General features: G+C 45.0%; 1 protein-coding gene across 1 annotated transcript in view; it reads right to left on the bottom strand.

Moving 5' to 3' along the window:
• The window catches only part of myo1g (myosin IG), a 43,364-nt gene that overhangs the window by 17,274 nt on the left and 5,429 nt on the right, over positions 1-20,661 (bottom strand). Inside the window, exons 3-20 of the mRNA XM_034294748.1 lie at positions 20,372-20,465; positions 19,479-19,644; positions 18,636-18,689; positions 18,402-18,497; positions 18,012-18,128; positions 17,129-17,335; positions 16,811-16,956; positions 16,593-16,707; positions 15,895-16,065; positions 14,871-14,941; positions 10,203-10,277; positions 9,663-9,795; positions 7,127-7,293; positions 6,611-6,818; positions 5,074-5,297; positions 3,913-4,057; positions 1,390-1,494; positions 291-404 (exon numbers count right to left, since the gene is read on the bottom strand). Coding sequence (XP_034150639.1) covers positions 291-404; positions 1,390-1,494; positions 3,913-4,057; positions 5,074-5,297; positions 6,611-6,818; positions 7,127-7,293; positions 9,663-9,795; positions 10,203-10,277; positions 14,871-14,941; positions 15,895-16,065; positions 16,593-16,707; positions 16,811-16,956; positions 17,129-17,335; positions 18,012-18,128; positions 18,402-18,497; positions 18,636-18,689; positions 19,479-19,644; positions 20,372-20,465 — 2,408 coding nt within the window. The remainder of the gene's footprint in view (positions 1-290; positions 405-1,389; positions 1,495-3,912; positions 4,058-5,073; positions 5,298-6,610; positions 6,819-7,126; positions 7,294-9,662; positions 9,796-10,202; positions 10,278-14,870; positions 14,942-15,894; positions 16,066-16,592; positions 16,708-16,810; positions 16,957-17,128; positions 17,336-18,011; positions 18,129-18,401; positions 18,498-18,635; positions 18,690-19,478; positions 19,645-20,371; positions 20,466-20,661) is intronic.

Below are 20,661 nucleotides of genomic sequence, written 5' to 3' on the forward strand. Positions count from 1 at the left end.
CTCGGATACACACAAACACACGTCGATACACAGTAGACCCAACACACACTCAGATACACACACACTCAGATACAAACACACATCCTCACACATCACCTCTGTTCCACTTTACTTCCTCACCAGGAATGTAGGTCAGACACCTCCTCCCTGCTCCCCAACACCTCCCTTTGGTCCGTTATTCCAACACTTTCTTTCCATCATCCTTTCTTTTCTCCAACTTTGCCTTCCCCTCTTCTCCCCTCTCTCCCTCTCTTCCTCTCTCTTTCTCTCCCTTTGTGGGTGATACTCACTATATCTAGAGGCAGCCTTTTCAGCACTTTAAACTGTTTTTTGGGATCCAGTTTGTAGACATGTTTATCTGTGATCAGCAACCCACGGTCTGTGCTCTTATTGAATCTGTTCATCTGCAAGACAGAAAAAGAGAAAGAAATGGCGATGGTCACACAGTAATCTACATTTCTATTTTTAATAGAAATCTTTGGGCTGCCATTTTTCCAACTGTTCTACATCTTTATCAGAAAACCAAACTAGCTAAAACAGAAACAAGGACTCCCTGTGCCAGAAAAAGGTCCAGAGAGCCTGTTTATGCCATGTCATGTATTTCTCTAGTTTTTCACATTTATCCAGTTAATTTAGTCCAAAGAAATAGGTTGGGTGTCTGGATGAGTGTGTCCTGAAAAACACTTGTTTCATTATTCACCCTGGTACAGAGAGCCTTATATATGAATGTGTCTTGATCAATTATGAGCTGTATTCATAAATGAGTTGTCTGGGTCAGATTTCAAAGAGGAAGAGAGAGAGAGAAACAGAGTGGTTGAGCTTCAACATCAGGTTGCCTGGTCTTTGGGGATTGATGATGGTAGTTTCAGTAGAGTACTCTAGTACAGTATAGTATAATACAGCACTTTAGTATATTTTAGTACAGTATTGTATCATATATAGTGCCTTTGGAAAGTATTGTGATTTTGTAATAGACTATATTTTGTAATAGACTTCATTCATATTTAATGTATACTGCATAATGACAAACAAAAACATGTTTTTAGAAATGTATGCCAATTCGTGTAAAATTAAAAACCTCTCATTAACCTGAATATTCAGACCATTTACCATGATCCTAAATTGAGCTCAGGAAGCGGAAGCATCATGTTATGGGGATGCTTCTCATGGGCAGGGACTGGGAGATGGGTCAATATTGAGGACAGTATAAATTGAGCAATATACACAGAAAACCTCAAAATAGACCTGATCCAGAGAACCCAGGACCTCAGCCTGGATTGAAGATTAATCTTTCAGCTCAAAAACAACTCAAAGCAGACAGCCAAAACTATGCTGGAGTAGCAGACTGTAGCTACTACGGTACAGTAGATCGAGGTTATGTTAACATACCTTCCTACAGAAACCAGAGAAGAGGACCTGGTTGTAGAGGTCCTTGTTCTTGAGCTCCTTGGAGGCTCGAATGAAGTTAGAACTGCTCTGAGGACAGTCCCTCGCCTACAATGAAACACACATTATGTAGTTAGAACTGCCCTGAGGAAAGTCCCTCACCTAGAATCAAACACATATTATGTAGTTAGAACTGCTCTGAGGACAGTCCCTCACCTAGAATCAAACACATTATGTAGTTACAACTGATTTGAGGACAGTCCCTCACCTAAAAATCAAACACACATTATATAGTTAGAACTGCTTAGTCCCTCGCTGGCATCTCCTCATTAGCCTATGCGAAGACTCCTTCTTCTTTCCCTGTTGTCTTAATCCAACAAAGCATATACACTCACCTAAAGGATTATTAGGAACACCTGTTCAATTTCTCATTAATGCAATTATCTAATCAACCAATCACATGGCAGTTGCTTCAATGCATTTAGGGGTGTGGTCCTGGTCAAGACAATCTCCTGAACTCCAAACTGAATGTCAGAATGTATCTGTTTCACAATCTGCTCAGTTACTGGGATTTTCACGCACAACCATTTCTAGGGTTTACAAAGAAAGGTGTGAAAAGGGAAAAACATCCAGTATGCGGCAGTCCTGTGGGCGAAAATGCCTTGTTGATGCTAGAGGTCAGAGGAGAATGGGCCGACTGATTCAAGCTGATAGAAGAGCAACTTTGACTGAAATAACCACTCGTTACAACCGAGGTATGCAGCAAAGCATTTGTGAAGCCACAACACGCACAACCTTGAGGCGGATGGGCTACAACAGCAGAAGACCCCACCGGGTACCACTCATCTCCACTACAAATAGGAAAAAGAGGCTACAATTTGCACGAGCTCACCAAAATTGGACAGTTGAAGACTGGAAGAATGTTGCCTGGTCTGATGAGTCTCAATTTCTGTTGTGACATTCAGATGGTAGAGTCAGAATTTGGTGTAAACAGAATGAGAACATGGATCCATCATGCCTTGTTACCACTGTGCAGGCTGGTGGTGGTGATGTAATGGTGTGGGGGATGTTTTCTTGGCACACTTTAGGCCCCTTAGTGCCAAATGGGCATAGTTTAAATGCCACAGCCTACCTGAGCATTGTTTCTGACAATGTCCATCCCTTTATGACCACCATGTACCCATCCTCTGATGGCTACTTCCAGCAGGATAATGCACCATGTCACAAAACTCAAATCATTTCAAATTGGTTTCTTGAACATGACAATGAGTTCACTGTACTGAAATGGCCCCCACAGTCACCAGATCTCAACCCAATAGAGCATCTTTGGGATGTGGTGGAACGGGAGCTTCGTGCCCTGGATGTGCATCCCACAAATCTCCATCAACTGCAAGATGCTATCCTATCAATATGGGCCAACCTTTCTAAAGAATGCTTTCAGCACCTTGTTGAATCAATGCCACGTAGAATTAAGGCAGTTCTGAAGGCGAAAGGGGGTCAAACACAGTATCAGTATGGTGTTCTTAATAATCCTTTAGGTGAGTGTAAATGCCGTAAAGTATATCTTTAAGAAAACATGAAAGTTAACATTTCATGCAGAAGCGTTAAAACGTTAACAAATTCATGGGTTCAGAAGGAATACTTTGTTCCAACCCTAAGTACACCCCCTGGAACGTTGTCTTTTGTATATTTTTTTTTAATACCTGAATTGATAAAGGTAAAGATATCATACCAAAAAACATTTATGCAATTAATATGAACAGAAAAAAATTAAATTGTCAATTCACCCTTACATTTGCCATTACATAAAGTGTCTAGAATTAGAATTAAAAAAGTCCAAATTATTAAAAAATAATTAGAGTGTAACTCAGGGGGTCCAGACTTCCATAACGATTACAATCTTGGTCTGGCTTGGTTTTAACCATATGGGTGTGTGGTAACACATCTTGCTAAGATCCGAAGACCAATCTCAGTCTCTCAGAAGACAGATTACCAGTGGGAGGGGTTATAAAGCCAGATCTAAGCAACAGATCCACTGTCCGACAGACATAGGACCGGACAGAAACAGATACAAAAAGTAATTTCAGACAATGGGGGTAACACCAGTAGTTGAAGCTAGCTGTTGACTTATTGTTCTGCACTATAAGACATTTCTGTTGATTTTATATAAAGAAATGATTACAAAGCATAATCTTTCCATGTGATTTTTTAATTCAGTTTACCTTCATCTGTCATTATTGGGTGTGTAACCATTAAATGTCTGAACCAGTCACCTTTCCAGGGCTGTACTTACTTCTTCACATGACTATATTAGATTTTTCCATTCCTTGTGTCAGTTAACAATGCCTTTCATTTCAGTAGCATAAGCTGGGCATGACGATATGAACACACACATTTGCCCACTTGGTAAGTAAAGGAGAAGAGGAAGAAATATGTTGGCCTTTCTATAACCTGCCGGAGTGCCTCGTAACCATGGGAGCTAAGGGCTCAGTGGAAACATGTCTGATCCGTGTGTTTGTGACTTACGTTGGCCAGGTAGTCTCTTTCCCAGGGGCGACTACAGCCCCACTCCTTCCTCTCCCCACGCAGGGCCCCCAGCGCGGCCACCTTGGCCCTAACCTCGGCCATGTCCGACGGAGGAATGTTCTTCACTATCTGCCTTGCGCGCCACCTGGGAAGAGACATGGAACATACATCAACCACGTCATCAACCACGTCGGAACATACATCAACCACTTCATCAACCACGTCGGAACATACATCAACCACTTCATCAACCACGTCGGAACATACATCAACCATGTCATCAACCACGTCGGAACATACATCAACCACTTCATCAACCACGTCGGAACATACATCAACCACTTCATCAACCACATCGGAACATACATCAACCACTTCATCAACCACATCGGAACATACATCAACCACATCATCAACCACGTCGGAACATACATCAACCACTTCATCAACCACATCGGAACATACATCAACCACTTCATCAACCACATCGGAACATACATCAACCACTTCATCAACCACATCGGAACATACATCAACCACTTCATCAACCACATCGGAACATACATCAACCACATCATCAACCACGTCGGAACATACATCAACCACTTCATCAACCACATCGGAACATACATCAACCACTTCATCGGAAAGTAAAACGGAGACTGCACCACAATGTCGTCATTGCTTCTTAATCACCCTGTTAGATCTAATGAAAACCAACCTGAGTGCACCAATTCAATGGAAAAAACCAAAACCAACATACACTCGGCCCTCCATGGAACCGGTTTGAAACCTCTGATCTATACTGTAGCCAACAGTATGTTTTATATGGAAGGAATAACACTCGCCATGCCATACCAACAAACACATTCACACATTACAGGATGTTTTTCTTTAGCCTGGTATGCTAACAACACCTTTTGACTTACAGCAACAACCTGGGAGATATCCAGGCTAACTTTTATACTGAGGTACAGAACAACAGTGTTGTTTTCCACCTTGTTGGTTCAGGGTTTAGAACCAAAGACCTTGCGTCTACCGACCCTATGCCTCGACCACTAGGCTGCCCACTAGGCTGCCCTTACACATATGTGTAAAGTACGACACGACGCCTGTGAACCCATCAACTTCCTGGTGTGGTTACCGTGGAGACCGACTGACCTGCGGTGCAGCTGTTGAGTGATGCTGTGAAACTGTGCCAGGGCTGCCGGAGGCGTTGGCCACTCCACACTCTTCCCGTAGTCGGCCATGTTGCGCACGCTGGCGAAGCGCCGCTCCACCTCCCAGAAATGGGCCTTGACCTTGTAGCGCTTGTAACAGCCCATGATGGCATACATAGCACGGAGCCGCTGGCACCTCGACCTGGCCAATGCCCCACGCCACACCTGATGGGAGAGACAGGGAGGGAGAGACGGGAGAGGGAGAGACGGGGAGGAAGAGAGGAGAGGGAGAGACGGGGGAGGGAGGTGTGGTGAAGAGGAATGGAAGGATATTATAGAACTGAACATATGGTTCAATATACAAGACGTATCCAGCCCCTTCAAGTCCTCTGCAAAGGAGCATTCAATTTAAGTAGTGAGTTAAGACTGAAGGTGCTTGAAAGGGGTAATGGAGAAGGAGAACTTCTGCCTTCTGAGTCCCAGAACCCGTCTAGTTCTAGACCCCTGCAGAGTTTATGAAACTATCTGGTTCTATAATTTAGCAGAGTACCAGAGACGGTCTGGGTCTAAACTCCGGCTAAGTTTCTGAGACTGTCTGGTTCTATAATTCTGCTGAGTTCCAGATGAGTTCCGTTCCAGATAGAGAGCTGCATTAACTGTGTCCCCAATGCCATCCCATTCCCCACATAGTGCACTACATTTGACCAAGGCTCATGGGGCTGAATTTGAGGCACAGTCCCTGAAGTGGGTCACAGGAGAGAAAATCAGGGCACTTAATTCACATGTTACCGAAGAAGAAGAGAACTGAAAATAATTCAATACATGCATTGGTAGAATGGCTCTGAAGGAATTAATTATCCTGATTAATATATCAGAGATGGCTGTGCTTGATGTGGCAGATGTCAATGATTTCGGCCGTATATGACCACGTCCCAAACTGACCGCCTGTCCTCCACAGACCCTGCTGAAAGTAATGTAGTGCAGAGGAAATAGGGCACCATTTGGGTCTCAAGCTGAGAGCTGGATTATCATTAAGATGGAGACAAATTAAAAGCTTCTCTTTAAAAAAAAAAGGAGTCTTAATGAAAGGAAGGGGTCTTAATGGGACACTGCTGGATGATTCTGACACAAAGCAGTCGACAGGGTTTTAATTAGCTAGCTAACGCTTCCGTTAGCAACCAAATACATTAAGTAATTACCCAGTGGGTGTGCTATAATAAATACATTAAGTAATTACCCAGTGGGCCTGTTATAATAAATACATCGAAAAACTTGAAACGTTTGATCATGTGCCAATGCCAGAAGCGTCTTCATGTCACATGTTTTCCCCCACGGGGGTGTGGCCTTCTGCGTTTTATTGCGTTCCTGTGACGACTTTACCACATCCGTGAAAGTAACATGACACATGAACTGAGGTTGCATTCTGCGTTTTCAAGTTGTGTTTCTAAACCTTTCCTCATACGTTCACCCTACTGAACAGAACCCAGTTTTTTTGGCCATGCCGGTCACCACAGCCTCTGGCCACCAGGGGGCCCTACCTTCTGTAGAAACAGCACCAGAATTGGGATCAGCGCGGCTCTCTCCTGCTCCAGGGTGAAGAGGGACCGCGGCGTACGTACAAACAGCTTGGTGTGTCCGTACGCCACGTCATCCTGGAAACCGTGATGCGTGACAATGGCCTCCACGGCTTCCCTGTCTGTCTCCATCAGGTGGTTCGGCCAGGTGTATTCACATGTCATCTTATACCTGCAGCAAGCAACACGGGACAACACGGGACAACACGGGACAACACGGGACAACACGGGACAACACGGGACAACACAGGACAACAAGAGTCAACGCTTAAGGATGAGAGACGAGGTGTTGGACAGCTAAGATGATTTACAGTAAAACCCCTCAGCGAAACAAGAGTTAAATTCCAGAATAATTACTTATTCTTAAAAGCCAACGACATGGTGATGTACGTAATGACTTGTCATGTCATAACAGGTAGACTGGCAAGGGCACGGTAACCATTGGGACAAAAATGACAGCATACAGACGTGACCTCTGACCTCTGTAGGAATCGGGCGTAGGGTTGGCGGTAGGCGAATCCTGCCCTCCGCACCCTGACATTCTCCAGCAGACCCAGGTAGGCCACTTGGTGTTCACATCGGGCATCATCGAACAGCACGGGTGACTTCATCTCATTTGGCTTGATGCAGCGTACATAATATGGCTCCTGCAACATAGAGAGCCCAGCCCCATTCTGCATATTAAATACATAATATGACTCCTGCAACATAGAGAGCCCAGCCCCATTCTGCATATTAAATACACAATATGACTCCTGCAACATAGAGAGCCCAGCCCCATTCTGCATATTAAATACATAATATGGCTCCTGCAACATAGAGAGCCCAGCCCCATTCTGCATATTAAATACATAATATGACTCCTGCAACATAGAGAGCCCAGCCCCATTCTGCATATTAAATACATAATATGACTCCTGCAACATAGAGAGCCCAGCCCCATTCTGCATATTAAATACATAATATGGCTCCTGCAACATAGAGAGCCCAGTCCCATTCTGCATATTAAATACATAATACGACTCCTTAAAACAAATCCAGGGGTCATATATATATATATATATATATACAACCATCCCAAACAGGACTGACTCTACTATATTCAGAGGAATACAACCATCCCAAACAGGACTGACTCTACTATATTCAGAGGAATACAACCATCCCAAACAGGACTGACTCTACTATATTCAGAGGAATACAACCATCCCATACAGGACTGACTCTACTATATTCAGAGGAATACAACCATCCCAAACAGGACTGACTCTACTATATTCAGAGGGATACAACCATCCCAAACAGGACTGACTCTACTATATTCAGAGGAATACAACCATCCCAAACAGGACTGACTCTACTATATTCAGAGGAATACAACCATCCCAAACAGGACTGACTCTACTATATTCAGAGGAATACAACCATCCCAAACAGGACTGACTCTACTATATTCAGAGGAATACAACCATCCCATACAGGACTGACTCTACTATATTCAGAGGAATACAACCATCCCAAACAGGACTGACTCTACTATATTCAGAGGAATACAACCATCCCAAACAGGACTGACTCTACTATATTCAGAGGAATACAACCATCCCAAACAGGACTGACTCTACTATATTCAGAGGAATACAACCATCCCAAACAGGACTGACTCTACTATATTCAGAGGAATACAACCATCCCAAACAGGACTGACTCTACTATATTCAGAGGAATACAACCATCCCAAACAGGACTGACTCTACTATATTGCCTTGTGTGATGACGCGGAAATACATCCAGGCACATCTGCCTATCAGGACATCAATGCCCCATACCAGTACCAGCACAGGAGGAAGAGGGAAGATAGAGACAGGAGGAGATGGACAGAGAGGAGGAGGAGAGAAGAGACAGAGCAGGAGACAGATAGGAAGCCGGAAAGGAGAGGAGACAGAAAGGAGGAGACAGATAGAGAGGAGGAGGGGAGAGGAGACAGGAGGAGACAGGTAGAGAGGAGGAGGGGAGAGGAGACCGGAGGAGACAGATTGAGAGGAGGAGGGGAGAGGAGACAGGAGGAGACAGATAGAGAGGAGGAGGGGAGAGGAGACAGATAGAGAGGAGGAGGGTAAAGGAGACAGAGGTGGAGGAGGAGGGGAGAGGAGACAATGTGACCTAAAAACACATCAACTGTCCCCAATGTGTCCCCTTCAGACGCCCCTCTATTGAGCCTGGACTGTCACAGAGAGTTGGTGTCCCAAAAAAACACCCTATTCCATTTTCCATTCACCAGAACCCTACAGCAGAGGACATAGGGTGTCATTCAGGACTCATGGACGCTCGTCCCACAACAGCAAGTTATGTCCCCTCTCAGTCAGGGACGTGAGTGAGGCTGTGTGTGTGTGTGTGTGTGTGTGTTTTTGTATATTCCTCTCTCCTCCTGCTCTCAGCACCAACAGACAGACAGACAGAGAGACAGACAGACAGACAACACGGATTAGTGACCTCCTAAACCCTCGTCGGCTCACACAAAGGCTGTTTATTATTTGTTCCCAACACGTAAACACGTCACAATCTGTGCAGATCTTCAGCATCTGATTGACCTCTCAAAATCAGCGCGTCGTCACTTTCTCCATCCCTGTTTCAGAGGACGCTGCGATTGGTCCGGTCGTTTGGAACACAGGCCTGGCCATGTGCCGAAAGGCTCACGTTAGGCTCATGTTAGAACTAGGTCAATGGAAACGTGTGCCGGACGAGAAGAAAGAATACTAAAACAAAGCAACGCCTCGGGTGGCCTTGATTTCACAGTCATTGCCTGGCAACACAAATCTGTCTTACTTTCAGACAGACGTTTGAAGTGATTGGGGAGTGAAACAATTAACGCAGAAACTTTACGGGGGTCAATCATGGAAATCTAGAAATAAAAAGCCCACCAAAGCCCAACAGTGATAGCCTGGCACTATGAACAGCGTGGGCTGAGGAAAACCTACCCTCGTGACTTTAGGTACAATAGCCAATCAAAACTGACCTTGCAGCCCAGTTTATCCACCAGGGCCACGATGGAGTTCTTGAAGAGGGTGGCCGCAGTCAGAGGACGCTTGGTGACCTCTGTAATGCCCAGCTGGCCATCGGGCCACATCTCCTTCAGAACAGGGTTGGAACTGCAGAATGAGGAGAGAGCGATGGAGAGAGAGATGGAGGGAGAGATGGGGGGAGAGATGGAGGGAGAGATGGAGGGAGATAGAGAGAGAGAGAGATGGAGAGAGAGATGGAGGGAGATGGAGGGAGATGGAGAGAGAGATGGAGGGAGAGATGGAGAGAGAGATGGAGGGAGACACACAAATGTAAGAGGTGGAAGATACTTTGTTTAAGTAGCTAGAAGAGAAAAAGAAAAGAAGAGAGAAAGAGAAAGGGAGAGAGGCAGAAGAGAAGGGAGGGGAGGAGAAAAAGGGAGGAGGATACCAAGGAAGAGGAGAGTGCAGCAAAATTTCTAACATCTCAAGAGTTCCTGAAGTTATTTCATTTATCATTTAGTAAAATTGGTGATTGGAGGAATTGCAGTCGACACCTGTTGTACATTAGACGCTTGAAATCTTGGAAGAGTGGGTCCTTGTTTTTGTCCAAAAAGCCCTCGATAGAATATCTGTAACAGACAGTGAGAAAGAGAGGGATAGACAGAGAAATGGAGAGAAACAGAAAGAGGTTATGGAATAAGAGTAAAAAATGTTCAAGTCCCCACTCAAATGCATTCTAATTGACATGGCAAGTCGAGGGATAGCTGGTATGTGCAAGAAATGCTACAATATAATGCTACATTTACCAATAATATGTAGGTTTAAGGACCTCATTCTGCCTTACCTGACTGGAGGTCCTTAGCCCTCATTCTGTCTTACCAGATGGGAGGTCCGTAACCCTCATTCTGCCCTACCTGACTGGAGGTCCTTAGCCCTCATTCTGCCCTACCTGACAGGAAGTGCTTAGCCCTCATTCTGCCCTACGTCAGGAGGTCCTTAGCCCTTATTCTACCCCACCTGGCGGGAGGTTCCTAAGCCCTTATTCACCCTTCCTGATGGAAGGTTCCTAAGCCCTTATTCACCCTTCCTGATGGGAGGTTCCTAAGCCCCTATTCACCCTTCCTGACGGGATGTCCTTAGCCCTCATTCTCCCCTACCTGACGGGAGGTTAATATCGTTCCTCGTGGCAAAACTATGCCTGCTTTTCTAAAAGGCATCATATTCCCAAATATTATGACTGTGAGTTTCTGTGTCAGCCTGTTCTGTTGGTTTTATTTCGTGTTTTCTATGTTCTTGTATTTTGGTTTCGGTTTGTTGTTGTCTATTATCTTTAATGTAGCTTGTGTCCTTAGTTGTTAGCCCCACCTGTGTCACACACTTGTTCCCACTTAACCTTCTCTACTTAGTCTGTTCCCTCATCGTGAGGTATTGTTGTTTGTTGCTCAGCATACTAAGCCAGGTTAGATTGTGCTGTTTTCGCCCTCTATGTGTACCGACTCTAGCCAACTCTTTTTGGCCACTCTGCCTTCTCGATTACTCGTCTGCCTCAGGTTTCGGTACTGTTGCCCGCCTGTGTTTTTACCTTTGCCTGCCAGACCACGATTACCTGCCCGAACCCTTTAATAAATCTGCCTGTCGCTCTGCGTCTGGGACCACATCACTTCTGCCCTGCTGAGTGATTCATGACAGACGTTTGGGACAATGTTGCCTGTGGTGGTTATTGTAATTCACAGACTACAGCACTGTATTACTGGAGCAACCAAATCCTTTTGACCGCTAATGGGGTCTCATTGTTTTTTGGCTCATTGGCATATTTTAAAGAGGCTCTACTCGTTTTCCCTGTAGGGGAAAATAGGAAATAGATTATTCAACTGCTTTAGGCCTCAGAAAGTAGTAAGTGTGAGGTGTTGAAAGATATAGGGTGAGTAAATGATGAATGGAAGAGTCCATTTTTTTTAATTTTGTTATAGCAGGCAAAGGAAAAAAGAAAAAAAATCACTATCCTTTTAAATAATTTAGTCATCAAATAACCTTCTACTGACATTCGTCATTCCTGGGATTGCACATAATTGTACTGCATCCTTTGTGTTTTACAGTGCTGACTTTACAAATAGCAGCGCAAGTTACTGTAACATGAAATACAAAGTTAATCTTGCCACCTCGTTACCTGGCAACCTGTTTCCAGCGAAGTACACCGCACTTCACCAGCTCTCGTCAAGCAAGTCCACTACAAAGCGCACAGTATGCCGTTCGGCACGCCACCTAAATCACCGACATCGCCACACTTCTCCAAATGTTCTCCCTACCCCCCCGCGGCTGACTCATGGACTCCTGAGGGAGGAGATTATATTAACGATCCCGCTCCTTAGGAGGACTGGGAATTAGGCAAACGGACAAATTCCCTCGGGGCTTAAATTATGAGGAACAGGGAATGAGCCCGGGCATATCGTTAGCATGCTCGGGGACTAGTTAGAGTATGACTTAATGGAAAGAAATCCCAGTGCGACCTGATTGCATCAGGTAGAGAATATAACTAGGAACTTCATGGACTGTTTTAAAGTGCATCGATCGGGTCCAGATGTCCGTGGACAGAGCAGCAGTGTTATCTGAGCTCCGGACCGATAAAGAACTAAACCCTCACGCTGCCCAAAGGACCTCCGGGTCAAGATGGGACCAGTCAGAACACACATTCCGATGAAGTGGATCGTGGGTCAACGTGGTTGGACCGGATCATTCTAGAGACACTTCAACATTTGCCGTGTCAATCCCTGTGTTCCGATTGGTCCAATGTTGATGTAGAGATGTTTTATGTAGTGCCAAATACACACACACACACACACACACACACACATGGAGACGCACGCACACACGCATAAAAACTCACACATAGATACACACTTACACACACACACAGATACACACTTGCAGACGGATACACACATACACACAAGCACGCACAGGTACATAAGTATATTGCACACCCAAAAACTCTATACACTCTCTCCTTCCCTCTCCCACATTAACACATGCTCACCCAAGCCCTCTACATGGTTCCCTCCCTCGCACGAATGCACAACCCCCCACTCCAAACACACACACACAGACTATGACATGGCAGAGTGACTGTTTCATGCTGTCACATCTGGTCAGAAATGTGTGTTAAGATGACAGATGGCTCCACATCCTGATGGACTCTGATGTGTGTGTGTGTGTGTGTGTGTGCAATATGAGTGTGTATTTGTGTGTCTGTGTGCGTTGTTGATGTTGTGACCACATTCCAGGAACCTCTTTAGACAGTAGAACACCATGTGTCCCAAGACACACCCTATTCCCTATTTAGTGACCTTTTCTTAACCATGGCTGTATGGGAGTCTGGACAATGGGAGTGCACTACCTAGGGCATAGGATGCCATGATGGAGGCAATTACAGGGCCATGACAGACAAGCAGACAAGCAGACAGACATGCAGATAAGCAGACAGACAAGCAGACAGACAGAAAGAAAGGCAGACAGATACACAGACGGGCAGAAAGGCAGACAGTTAGTTTATTTTAGGTTATGTTAGGTTAGGTTATGTTAGGTGGAGGTTTGCAGAGCTGTAAATGTATGGAATATATTGAGAACTGGGACGAGGAACCAGGGACGATGAACACCGACCACAGTAACCATTTATCAAAGACATGTTACTGATGACGTGTCATCAAAGTGTTATGATGGGGAAAGGGCAAAGCGAAGCGCTCAAATGTGAAGGCCAGTGGGAGCGCACGAGAAGTTCAGTGTTACCGCGGATTTCAAAACAAAGCAGGACACGGAGACTAAAATGTTTGTCTTTAGGAGTCACAGCGAGGGAGGGAGAGAAAACAGAGAGAGAGAGGGACTGAAAGAGGAACAGAGATTTAAAGAAAAAGAGAGATAAACGGAGAAAGACAGAGCAAGAGGAGAGGGGTGTAAAGTAGGTCAGTGCTGGGGGGGGGGGTGCTCAGGATGAGACCGTGACGGGGGGGTGTGACTGGGACGAGGCAGAGTATTTTTAGCAGGAACTGGGGGGGGGGGGGCTGTCACAGCTCAGCGGAGGTGTTGGGAGATTGAGGCAGGATCTCCCCAGGGGCCTGACGCACGGGGGGGGGGGGGGGGCGGGGGTGGGGGGGGGGCATGAACACAACGTGATAGGGACAGCCTTCCATCACGGCCGCTTCGCAGAGCCACCTCTCATCCCATTCACTGACCACAGGCCCAGTCTACACTAATGCGCTACATCAAAAAACGAATAGGGTCCCAGGTCAAAAGTAGGGCCCTGTACATGCAGAATTGGGTCCCGGGCACTGCAATGCTCCGTGGGTAATGTGTTAGATCACTGGTTCTGGTGAACAAGGAGGTTGAACAGGACACTTCCGTGGTTCAGCAGGCGTTCACATTGACTTACACTGGCGCATTCATCTTCAGATGACCTAATTGCTCTGCTTTTTTTTCCACTCGTGTGGTACCTCTTGGTAACCTGAATTCCCTCACTCTGGTTCTGTGGTCACACGCTCTGGGCAGAATCCACTCGACTTCCTCTCCTTGTTTTCTGATGCTCCGAGACGTATCCAACAGTCCAAGCATACTCCAGATAGGAAAACATACGCCCCCCATTCTCTCTCTCTTAATCCCTCCCTCACACTCTTCATCTCTCCTTTTTATCCTCTATCTCTCCCTCCCTCCCTCTCTCTTTCTAGCCCTCCCCTCAACTCCTCAGCTCAACAGGGGCGATGCTGTGCTATTTCTAAAATTGAGGCCATCACACTTTCTCAATAGAAGTCCTACAACACTAGTGTCAACAACGCCAGCCAAAGAGAAGTGCTAGGCAGAGGTTCTGGCCTCAACTGATTTAAATACATGCCCTTTGACACAAATCAGCATTGATCCTGTCCCATGACCAGTGACTTTTCATTACCTTTCACCTGTAATGGCATCTGGTCGTGGTTGTGGTCTATAGTTCAGTAACTAAAGGTCAGCCTCACATCCTCAATAGGGTGAATTAGTATGTGTACGGTATCAAACTTTACAGTAAATACATTTACAGTAATGACGTTTACAGTAATGACATTACCGTAATGGTGTTTACAGTAATGACAAGACAGTGATGATGTTTACAGTAAGGACATTACAGTAACGTTTACAGTAACAACATTTACAGTCAGTACATTAACAGTGTGTAGTGTAAAAGTAAGTAAAAGCCTCACGTGACATCGCCCGCATAGTGACGGATGCGGAAGTCTCTGTGGAACTCCATGGTCTTGTCTGACGGATTGAGCTACGATACAGAGATCATCATCATCATCACTGTCAATATCATCAACATTTGTGATAAAGACGTCCAGAAAGGAATACAATCATCTCTTCACGTACAGCATCTCTGATGGAGTGAAACACTGTTACTGTTGAATGCGAATTTGGTGTTACATTTAAGAACAAAAAAGCAGCCACACACACTGTGACACTCATAGTATTTGAGTCTCACTGTCTGAGTTCAAACTTTGGGAAAGCCTGCTCTCTGCTGGTGGCCCGGGGCAACTGCAGCACAGAGCCAGACCAGAGGTGACTCCACACGTGCCCCTGGGCCTGATCCCATAGCAGGATACTAGCACAAGAGACATAGTGTTGTTTTTGAGTGTTAGTTGAAAAAAGTTTTTAGTGAACTAAATAGTTGCAGATGTGACTTGGTGGGAATATATATTATAATATATATTATATATATTAACTTCTGTAGTATTTTAGTGAGTATTTTAATGAGCTAACTAGTGGCACCGGTCACTTTAGTTTAGCAAGACATGTGAGGGAAGGAGGCATGTGTTTTTTTGTTTAGTTTTTTGGCCTCAGACCAGCACTTTAATTCAAATATTTATAGGATTTAAACGAAACGTTCTCTTAACATCGGACTCCAGTGAGTGTTCTGGTTCATTCATAATATATGATTTCAGATAGAGATCATCTAATTTTCATAAAATATGTTCTATGCAGCCAAAAACTGTGATACGCATAATAAAGTCAACTTTATATTTTCTTAGCATTGTGTAACTTCATTCTCTGAGTAGTTTTTTGGTAGATTGGTAAAATATATCGTCAGAGTAGCAACCCCATGCTGATTTGTAACTGTAACAAGAACATGGTAATACGATCTGAGGGGGAGAAGGTTAAAGGTCAGAAGGTTAATGGTCATTCTGGTTGAGGGTACATTGTATTGGAGACAGTGCAGGTGTGACCCACCTTGCGTGAGCTGTAGTGGGGGTGTTGCCCCAGCTTGGTGTCCATGCTCTGCAGACACACAGTGTCTGTCACCTGCCCCCCGGTCAGACACGCCTCGTCCAGCACCGAAATTATCCCCTTGTGGGGCTGCTCCACGAGGTCCACGATGATTTGGTTATTAAAATACTCTATCTGGAGCACAACGAGAACAGACAAGCCAGTCAGTGACTACTGACGATGATTTGGTTGTTAAAATACTCTATCTGGAGAACAACGAGAACAGACAAGCCAGTCAGTGACTACTGACGATGATTTGGTTGTTAAAATACTCTATCTGGAGCACAACGAGAACAGACAAGCCAGTCAGTGACTACTGACAATGATTTGGTTGTTAAAATACTCTATCTGGAGAACAACGAGAACAGACAAGCCAGTCAGTGACTACTGACGATGATTTGGTTGTTAAAATACTCTATCTGGAGCACAACGAGAACAGACAAGCCAGTCAGTGACTACTGACGATGATTTGGTTGTTAAAATACTCTATCTGGAGAACAACGAGAACAGACAAGCCAGTCAGTGACTACTGACGATGACAGACAAACAGTGTTTATATGTGTGCTGTTAATGCGTGTGTGTTTGTGGAGTGTTAAACAGAAAGAGATAGTCAGGGAAGGAAAGGAATAGAATGTGTGTGTGTGTGTGTGTGTGTGTCTTACATGCTGCCAGGTAATCCCCTCTCTCTGGTACTCTTCCTGCTCCTGCCGGAGGATCAGCTCTATGAATAGCTGCTGGAGTTTCTCATTACAATAGTTGATACAGAATTGCTCGAAACTAGAAGACAAGACAAGACAAGATATTTTATTTGCCCCCGTTATTTTAAACACTCAAATGCAGCTGGTTACACACTGGAAGACACAGACAGAGAGTTATTAACCTGTTATTGTCGAAGATCTCAAAGCCGTAAATATCCAGAACTCCGATTACGGTGTTCTTCCCATGAAGCACTGGGTTGTAGTCCTTCACCTCAATGATGGCGTTGATGCGGCCTACAATCCAACCAAACAGTCTCTCGTACAGCGCCTGGAGTGTAGATGGGGGGTGTGGAGAGAGAGAGAGTGAAAGTGAGAGCAACTTAATTATAAGTAGCTCTTGATGGGTAACCGCCATGATATTCACTCAGACAACGCAAATGAAATGACTCTGAATGTCTAGATTACAGTCAACATAATAACGACCAGCACCGGACCGGTACCTTGGCAAAGGCGTCGCGGCCGAAGCAGGCCTCCTTCTCCGTGTGGCCCTTCTCTATGACCTCTCCGCCCCCAGTCGCCACAGTGCGGTACAGCAGGCTCTTGCCCACGGCGTCCGGCTCTGTGGCGGTCAGCTCGGCGATGTGACCCAGAACCTCCAGTCCCACAACCTGAACGCTCTCTGTGTCCGTCTCAAACTGCAGGTTTCCCTGGAGAACAACAACACACACCCTGGTGTTACACTGTGGGATTTAACAACACACACCCTGGTGTTACACTGTGGGATTTAACAACACACACCCTGGTGTTACACTGTGGGATTTAACAACACACACCCTGGTGTTACACTGTGGGATTTAACAACACACACCCTGGTGTTACACTGTGGGATTTAACAACACACACCCTGGTGTTACACTGTGGGATTTAACAACACACACCCTGGTGTTACACTGTGGGATTTAACAACACACACCCTGGTGTTACACTTGGGGATTTAACAACACACACCCTGGTGTTACACTTGGGGATTTAACAACACACACCCTGGTGTTACACTTGGGGATTTAACAACACACACCCTGGTGTTACACTGTGGGATTTAACAACACACACCCTGGTGTTACACCATCAGACTTTCCAACACACACCATGGGGCTTTCCAACACACACCATGGGGCTTTCCTACACACACCCTGGTGTTAGACCGTGGGGCTACATGTGAAAATACATTTCTACTCCCAGTATTTAAAAAATGTAATTAATCCATCCTGCCACCATTTACAGATTTACATTAAACGTTTCACATTTAAGTAATTTAGCCGGCGCTAAAATCCGAGATCGCTTTTATTTTGTAAGTGAGCAGCAAAAATTTCTGGAACAAACCAGTATCAAAATGGCCCCCAGGATCCTGTAGATGGAGTTGATCTCCTCCTCTGTGAAGCCAATCACCTTGAGGGCGCTCAGCACCGCCTTGTGACTGGAACGGTCATTGTTGGAAGTCTGATGAAAGACAAATATAGATCGCCGAGCAGAAGTTACTTCATCATATTGCGTTTAATGCAACTTTGCATTCGTTTTCATTTAGTGTTTGCATTATGGTCATTTACACAAGAGTACATAATTCCTCAATAAAGTAGCTAGCATCAAAGTCAGAACTAAGCTCTTACATTACCATACTTTAGTTTTGTTGTGTTTCTGACTGACAGCCATCAACACCGCCATATTGATCTGACATGTATGACATTCTTGTAGAACGGGGGGGGGGGAACTCACCACTGAGGCAGCTCCTTCCCTGGTGTACACATAGCTCACAGGGTCATTCTGGAGGTGAAGTGACCTCAGCATTTCTTCAGAACCTCCACGTAGAACCTGTGGTAACACACAAACACAACCGGCAACACTTCGTTACTGGACATTTTTTGACATAACCTTTTCAAACAATTCTCGTGATCTAAACATGCCACTGTGAATCCTATTGTCTGTTGACCAGTAAACATCATCATTTACCTGATAGAAGGAGTGGAAGTTCCTCTCACCTCCCTGCTGCTGAACAACTCTTGACTGATGTTGGTAACAGAGAAGAACATGTCAACACACACACACACACACACACACCGGCCAAGAGTTAAACAACACACATAACACAATAATACCAGGGAGTAAAGGCTTCGGCCACTACACTGATCAGAAGGTGATTCCAGTGAGAGTGATGACGTCATTGTTCACTGTGGCTTAGCTGGTCCGTAGAGAGAATAAAAAACAGCACCCGTGCCTATATGAACCCAGGGAAGTCAGTCATTATCGCCCCAACAGAAGGACAACTGGCATGGTCTGACTCACGGACATCTATTCCCACGTACAACATTACACCTCTCTGCTTCATCAGATACAGGAGACGTTCAAGAATGAAATGAAGAGTGGAAGATTTCTTTAAATGTAGGGTAACATGGGCAATATGCCCCCTCATGTAACTCTCACAAGGATCACAAAATGTCACCATTCTTTTTTCAATACCTCCTCTGGTTGCCACTAGTCTTAATCGACTACACATTTCCTCTGTATCATCACACCTTCTGAGCCAACTATTAAAAACCTTTTGTTCTAAATAGTTTTTTAAAGACTGCTGGGATTTAAAATATCACCTTATTTAAACAGTAACAGTAACAGTAAAAAGAGTTTAGTTTAACTGTATGAAACGGCATGTAAGGAAAAGCTAAGTGGGTTAAAAAACCAGGGCCGGGTTTTGTTTTTAATTCAAAACTAATTTCTGTTCAAGCCATCCAATTAAAACGTAATCTTCTAAGTCCCTCCCCCTGATCCCAAGCCAGGGTCCAATCACATCATTCCCACCTTCTCCAGCAGGTAGTTGTTAATATGTCCACCAGTGGGGTCGCCGTTGAAGTTGAAGTTGATGTCCATGTACTTGCCGAAGCGACTGGAGTTGTCGTTGCGGTTGGTCTTGGCGTTGCCGAAAGCCTCCAGGACACAGTTGGACTTGAGAAGAATGTTCTTCACACTGTGGGAGTGAGGAGAGGTTGCTCATCAATCATACTAACAGTTTGGAAAGAAGTGTGGCAAGAACAGAGGGGTGAAATCAATCACCTTTATCCATCAAGTACATTTACACATGGTGACCAGGTCCTGCTATTGTTAGGCAACAATGGACAGCAAGAAAGACTGAGAAACAGGAAGAAGAAGAGAGAGAAAGAGAGAGAGAGAGAGAGAGAGAGAGAGAGAGAGCATGAGTCTGACACATTATAGGCTTGGTGTCAGATATGTTAAAGTGGGAGAGGAAGTCAGATGTAATATAATGTCCATGGGTGATGACCTGGTTGTCAGAGATATGGGCCAGTAAACAAACTTTAGCAGGTTCTCATGCTGTAAAAAAAAAAAAGGTTTGTTGTGCCCTTGAACAAGGCACTTAACCCAAATTGCTCCCTCAAATAGGGAGAACTGAGGGAGAGAATCACAGAATGAGAATCACAAGAGAGAATCACAATTTCAGTGAGAAAACGTTCTCCTTGGACAAAAAAGAAAATCACCTCCATCATATCAAGCCCATGGACTCCTAACAGTTGGTTTCCTGCACCCCCCCCCCCTCCACTGACCCCCCACCACCCCATTCGTCAGCTTGTGCTACACAGATCAACACTGCATTGCCTCATGATAGACCTCATTGGCGGTCAGTCCTCTTTTGCTGTCAGTACATTTCTAAGTGCCCCGCTGGGACATTGAAGGCCCACCTTTCTACCTCTTCCCTTTGGCTGGGGTTGGTGATGGCTGCAATGTACTGCATGATGTACTTGCTGGCCTCCGTCTTTCCAGCTCCACTCTCACCTGGACACACAGAGACAGTTTATTAACAATACTGAAGCACACAAAGACCGATCAATAATGATAATGTTATTATCATGGCATTAATCACTTGATGTGGTTGTTCACCACCTGCAACTATTTCTGAGCCTTTTTACTCTTCCTCTTTCGATGGCCGTAAGCTATGTGGAAACAGGACATTATGACCTAGCTCAACCAA

Source organism: Esox lucius, chromosome 10, assembly GCF_011004845.1.
Source record: "Esox lucius isolate fEsoLuc1 chromosome 10, fEsoLuc1.pri, whole genome shotgun sequence".
NCBI classification, from domain to species: Eukaryota; Metazoa; Chordata; class Actinopteri; order Esociformes; family Esocidae; genus Esox; species Esox lucius.